Source organism: Brassica oleracea, chromosome C6 (assembly GCF_000695525.1).
Source record: "Brassica oleracea var. oleracea cultivar TO1000 chromosome C6, BOL, whole genome shotgun sequence".
Lineage (NCBI taxonomy): Eukaryota > Viridiplantae > Streptophyta > Magnoliopsida > Brassicales > Brassicaceae > Brassica > Brassica oleracea.
In genome coordinates, this window is record NC_027753.1 from 34,370,520 (window position 1) to 34,377,810 (window position 7,291).

The 7,291-nt window shown below is 33.9% G+C and overlaps 1 protein-coding gene across 1 annotated transcript; it reads left to right on the plus strand.

Annotated features, from left to right (window-relative positions):
- Nucleotides 1-2,075: 2,075 nt before the first annotated feature.
- LOC106298348 (transcription factor TCP15-like) lies at nt 2,076-3,562 on the plus strand. Its single transcript, XM_013734455.1, has one exon. It carries the CDS (start codon nt 2,323-2,325, stop codon nt 3,277-3,279), a length of 957 nt encoding a protein of 318 aa, XP_013589909.1. The 5' UTR covers nt 2,076-2,322; the 3' UTR covers nt 3,280-3,562.
- The last annotated feature ends 3,729 nt before the right edge of the window (nt 3,563-7,291 follow it).

Below are 7,291 nucleotides of genomic sequence, written 5' to 3' on the forward strand. Positions count from 1 at the left end.
TCAAATGTTGAAATTATTTTACTTGTTTGTGTAACGCTACGGAATCAAAAGTGTGTTTTCTATTATATGGATTTTAAAACTCTTATGGGTATACATCAGATTTTCAAAGTTGAGTCTCATGAGTAAAAAAGTAAAGAATTTATATCCCAATAACAATAAATAATCTATATCCCAATAACAATAGAGTTTGATAGAATTAAAAAATCAATCATAAGTAAACTTTTTGAATAACAAAAGATTTTGAATGGATTTTAAAAATCTTTAAACCAATAACAATGGAGTTTACTAAGAGTTTAAAATTCCATCTACCAATAATGCTTTTAAAATTTTATAATTCACCTAGACTCTATCTATCAATAACCCCCCTTAGACAGATAGATGATTGATTTACTATAAAACTGAAAGACTTTGATCAACAAGAAATGTCCCACCAGACTACTAAAACTATTGGTGGCATCCTACATTTATATCACCACATGTCTATTTTAATTGTCTCCAACCAAAATAAGAGATAAATAACTAATATTTTATGGAAATAAATTAATATTCAATATGCAAATAGGAATGTCAAACTGAGCAGTGTATCCTAAATTATACCCTTTAAGTAATTAAATTGTCAAATATAAAATTGAATCCGACCTTAAATCGTTTAGAGTTGTCTAACCAGAATGTCGGGATCGAATTATATAATTTTTGATGATATTTATATATGTTGATTAGTCAATTTTGTGAATTTTTTTTCTGAGACAAGTTTGATTCTAGTTTGAGGAAAAGTGGGGGGAGTAAAATGTGTATAAATAGATACGTCAGTAGAGAAAATGACTGAAAAGATTTAATGAGTGATTAATTGGTTGGCTGACTTTATTTTCATAAAATGTTGTGATCGTTCTTTCTGATTAGTAATTGTTATTATCTGACATATGTCAAATATTTACAACGCCTTTTTACAATCGTTTCTTTTCGTGTCTTGATTCTTCATTTCTTATATGTATTAAATACTGGCCGAGACTTTTGATTATAAGTTATTGTTAAGATCCCGACTGTAACTTACATATATATAATATAACAATGTTTAGAATATATAGAGAGACGTTTATTCCCATTAAAACCAAGAATACTATTTATACATTCGTTGATTGAAAATTGAGTATCAAAAAATCAAAACCCGATCAATTAGCATCAACACGAATATAATTATATGTTGTGGAAAATTGGTTTGGAAGAATTCATAGGGACAATCAGCTATGGAAATGTATCACCAACACGAAATATTAATGTATGTACGTTGTATATATTGTTGTTTAATGTTCCTAACACATGAAAATGAGATACCAAACATCCTTTAACGACAATAGTCCGTCAATGAGATAACACCAATTGTGGAAACAAAGTAGAAGCAATATAATTTTCCTATATATATATATATATATATATGTATATATATTATGTAGCACTATATTTGGTTTTGTTTTGGGTATATAAGTATAGACATATTCCCCCACCCCCTCCAAAAAAATGTTTCAAAAGGATGTTGGATTCTTTTTTTTTTCTTTGTCAAAAGTTGGATTTTATCATGTGGATCTCGTGATCTACCGTAGAGTCATGGATATGGATTAATCACCTGTCAATAATAATTCAATCTATTTAATATTTTGATATCACGTACGTACAAAATGTATAGTATATGTAACTTCTGACTTCTGAGTTCTAGTTCTGAATCGCTGAATTTTTCGCTAACTGTGCAACTAATTCTGCGATCGACATGAAGTTAACAGTAACGACGAAAACTGACGTCCATTTTCAATTATTGGAAAAATCGAAAAAGGGTTGTATTATTATGAAATTTATGCATGAAACGCAATAAATACAATTTCTTCTTTTTCCATTCATCTCGATCACTGTACGTTATAAAGCAAAACATATTTATTTGAATAATTGTACAGAATAAAAATCACGTAGCCCTATCTTCTATTACCACAAATAACGAAAAATACTCAAAGAGAATAGTTTATAATGTAAATAAAATTCCAAAAATAAAAACACAAAAGATATAAAGCAAAGACGAAAATAAAAGTCCATGCTTTCATATTCATATCGCTTTAACCATCTCTCTCTCTCTCTTCTCTCACTCAGACACAGACACACAGCAAAGCTTCCCATCTGAAAGGAGTTTCATGTCCTTAAGGACCATATAACCTATCTCTCTCTAGGAATTAAAAAAATAGAAGATAGAGAGAGAAACTATGGCTCACATAAAGATCTAACAGAGTCGGTAGTCCCACTTCCCCACCACAACCATCTTTGATCATCATCATCATCAATATGGATCCTGATCCAGATCATCATCAAAGACCAAACTTCCCTCTCCAGCTTCTTGATTCTTCTTCCTCCTCTTCCACTTCCTTAGCCATCATCCCATCAGCTTCGTCTTCCGAACCTAACTCCGACCCCAACGCTCTCTCCAAGAAACCACCTCCAAAGCGAACCTCAACAAAGGACAGACACACCAAAGTCGAAGGCCGGGGCCGTAGGATCCGTATGCCGGCCATGTGCGCCGCACGTGTCTTTCAGCTCACACGCGAGCTCGGTCATAAATCCGACGGTGAAACCATCGAGTGGCTTCTCCAGCAAGCTGAGCCGGCGGTTATAGCCGCTACGGGGACGGGAACCATACCGGCTAACTTCACTTCTCTTAATATCTCACTTCGTAGCTCAAGATCCTCTCTCTCTGCTGCTCATCTTCGTACAACTCCGAGCAACTATTACTTCCACTCGCCTGCGATGGCTCAACATCATCAGCAGCAGCAGCTTCACCAGGTGCGTCCCAAGAATGAGTCGCATTCTTGCTCTTCTTCTCAGCTCGTGGATCACAACCAGATGGGGAACTATCTAGTACAATCAACGGCTGGATCTTTGCCCACTAGCCAGACTCCTGCCACGGCCCCGTTTTGGAGTAGTGGTGATAGTACGCAGAATCTATGGGCTTTTCATCATTCCGGTGACGTTTACAACACAAGCAGCGGTGGTGGTGGTGGCAGCGGTGGAGCGGGTGGTGGAGGAGGAGTACATTTGATGAACTTCCCAGCGCCGTTTGCTTTGTTTTCCGGACAGCCTTTGGCGTCTGGTTACGGTGGAGGAGGAGAACATAACCATTACGGAGTTTTATCGGCGTTAAACGCTGCGTACCGGCCGGTTCAGGAGACGGAAAACCAGCAAAACCGCGATGGAGATCATCATCACAACCATCAAGAAGATGGAAGCACAAGTCGTCATTCCTAGGCAAAAAAGAAAACACACACAAACAATATATCTGTGAGATTTTTTTTGTCCTTTCGTTTGTTTGATTGTTTTTAAACAAGCGTGTTTTGTTTTGCATTGCTTTTTTCATATATTTTTTTTCTTTATAAACTTCCACGAGTTCTGATCGAGTTTCATTATTCTTCTGATTAATGTATTAAGTACGTAAGAACGTGATTTTTCGATATGTTTTAGTATGTAGCATTTGTCTTGTGAAATGTTTTTCTCGTTACTCTTGAGTGTGATGTGAAGAGTATTCTAATGAGACATATATAATACTTAATTAGGGTTTCTGAACCACTTTTATATGTGTATAACTGTTAATCAACAAAACATTTACCATGCCAAATAAGATATATTACAGTTTTTTGTTTGTTCATGGTCTGATCCTTTCTACCATATTGTCTCAAAAGATACTTCTCCTGTGTGAATTACATCCTAATATTTTCAATATATTGACTGGTCTATCAATCTATAGAAAGATATTATTGATATATATGTGATGTTATATATAGTAAGAAGATCATATAGTTCAAATTAAACCACATTACAATGTGATTTTTGGTTATTAAAAGTTTGCTAATGAGGAGTTGATATGCTGACATATCAATGCCAAATAGTTTATCCACGAATATTGAAATAATGTATGCTAGAACGGAATTTTATAGATTTGATAGATAAATATAATAAGCAAGTTATCAAACTATTGGTTATAGATTCCAGCTTGATTTTTTTTATATCTAATAATAATTCGTTGATAAATTTTCATTATACAGAACAAATACGGAAGTATATGTAACATGCGTGATAAATGTATCGCTGCATCTTGTATCGGTCTTTATGATCAGATTTTACTTGCGCTATACAGTCTTTACTTGCATGGGTGTGTATACGGAAACGAATGTATACCGAAAGTAAGTGGATGTATCAACGAGCATGGGAATTGGTACGTTAGCAATTTAAAATTACACCACACATACTCATATACATATACAATTAGTATGTTAACAGAATAAACTATTGATCTGCATAATAAAATAATAAAAACTTTCAAATATAATAGTATTGGAACTTCTATAGATGGGGGCCAAGTGCCAACCATTCCTGAAAACATAGGCCTGTCGGTTATATAATCTCATACACATGATATGCCAAGCATATTTATTGGTTTAAATAAGCTTTGATCTTAATCATTTTTAAAGAGTGCAAATTCATTTGGCAAAAAAAGCGTGCAAATTCAAGTTGATCTCAGTAACAAATATATGAATAAACTAAATTAGATTTGACGATAATAATAGAGAAGAATATGGAGGCACCGATGATCTCATGAATCTTCTTTGATATTTGTATATTGTTGTTTACGTATTACTTTATAGATAAACAATAAGATACGAGTCATGACCGATCATTGTGTTTTATGTCGGCGTCTTATTTTATAGTAAAAAAAGAAATCTGAAAAAGAAAAGGACACCAGTAGGAGAATAGTAACCTGGCATTACCTTATAGGTCCAAAAGAAATGAAAAATGTCTCTAAAGCATACTTAAAAATAGAACTTTGGATCTACGTAGTTATATAATGTGGAAATTCTATCGTATAGAAGTGTATCCATGTGGACTCTTTGTTTTTGACCTGGAAGATATTAGATGATCATCATAACGTCACTTGCTTCTCTACTTTGTTTAGACTTTAGATCAAGCTTCACTATTTTAATATGAAAACCTTTCTAAATATTTTTAAAAAGGTTTTTCATATTAAAATATTTATGTTTGGGGTGTTTCTCGATATTCCTAACTATATGCATAAAAATCAATAATAAAATAATTTCTACAGAAAATTATTAAGAGTAACAAAACAGTGGAACCAAATCAAAATCGTTAATAAAACAGAGTCAAATTAAAACCGTACCAAACTACTGATGTAATTTAAGATCTATCTTGTTGTAGATTGCTGGGGAAAAGATGCGTAGCATGGCTGTCAAGCGCTTGGGAACCAGATGCTAGTGAACATATCTCTTCCATCTTTGAGTTGAAGAGATTGATGAAGAGGAAAGCAGATAAATTATATCTCTTTCACACTGCGGTTATAAAAAAAAATAGAGGAAAGCAGATAAAATGTACGAATAAATTAGATCGTTTACTTTGAGGGTACATATATATTGGTTCTTGACAAAAGTGATATGCATTTATTTGCTGCAACTCAGGCCGAAATGTTTTAAGAGAGGTTAGCTTTTTTTTTTTTTTTTTTTCAAAGCTTTTTTTTTAGGGCTTTTTGCAAAAGTGACTCAAAACTTGAAGTCAAACAGAAAACTAACCTTTTCTTTTGACTCCTTTTTTTTGAGATTTTAACCCCACACCTGCATTTTATCTACGAAAATGCCATTAACATTTTTTTTTTCTTTTTTTCGAAAATGGCTTCTTTACTGTCTCAACCTCATCTTCTTCAAGTATTTACAATATTGCCACTGCAATGAATAGTGGCAACAACCTTGTACGAACTGTTTGGAGCTTTTAATGCCCTTTAATGCACGTAAATCTCTTTACACTCTCTCTGTTTCAATTGTTATGAACTAAAAACAACATTTCTTTCACTTTCTCTCTATATTCATCCAAAAAACTCAAGCTTTTGATTCAAAATATGGGCTATGGTTGACAGAGCCATATTTCTTTCGTTTTGACTTACGGTTGCTTTCGTTTGAGGTTCTGGGTGGTTGGAGAAGACCCTGTGTGCAAACGAAGTCATCTCACCTAGTTTAAGGTACGAATTTGAATTTTTTTTCAAGATCTGTTCGCGTAGAAGACTTACTAGTAAGTCATCTGTATGTAGAAGACTTACTGATGAGTCTTCTGGTCAAACGGAAGACTTAAATTAAGTCGTCCAGCTTTGTTTGTTAAAAAAAAACACTCCAGACGACTTATATATACGTCGTCTACGAGAAACGGGCTAGTTTTGCATTTGACCGAATCGTGTCAGATCTTTGACTATTTCTGGACGACTTATAATTCAGTCGTCTCTGGGAAAGTTAAAATTTCAATATTTTATGAAAACTTGACGACTTACGTGTAAGTCGTCCTAGGTTAGTTTTGTAATTGAAAAATAAAACTTCATAATTTAACTTTAACCAGACGACTTAATATAAAGTCGTCCCTCCAGAAGACTTAATTTAAAGTCGTCCGGGGAAAGCAAAGTCGTCCAGAATTTTTCCCAATTTTCTGGTCAAACCTTGCTTATCCCGGACGACCTTAAATTAAGTCGTTTAGCTGGACGACTTTATATTAAGTCGTCTGGTTAAAGTTAAATTATGAAGTTTTATTTTTCAATTACAAAACTAACCTAGGACGACTTACACGTAAGTCGTCAAGTTTTCATAAAATATTGAAATTTTAACTTTCCCAGAGACGACTGAATTATAAGTCGTCCAGAAATAGTCAAAGATCTGACACGATTCGGTCAAATGCAAAACTAGCCCGTTTCTCATAGACGACGTATATATAAGTCGTCTGAAGTGTTTTTTTTTAACAAACAAAGCTGGACGACTTAATTTAAGTCGTCCGTTTGACCAGAAGACTCATCAGTAAGTCTTCTACATACAGATGACTTACTAGTAAGTCTTCTACGCGAACAGATCTTGAAAAAAAATTCAAATTCGTACCTTAAACTAGGTGAGATGACTTCGTTTGCACACAAGGTCTTCTCCAACCACCCAGAACCTCAAACGAAAGCAACCGTAAGTAAAAACGAAAGAAATATGGCTCTGTCAACCATAGCCCATATTTTGAATCAAAAGCTTGAGTTTTTTGGATGAATATAGAGAGAAAGTGAAAGAAATGTTGTTTTTAGTTCATAACAATTGAAACAGAGAGAGTGTAAAGAGATTTACGTGCATTAAAGGGCAATAAAAGCTCCAAACAGTTCGTACAAGGTTGTTGCCACTATTCATTGCAGTGGCAATATTGTAAATACTTGAAAAAGATGAGGTTGAGACAGTAAAGAAGC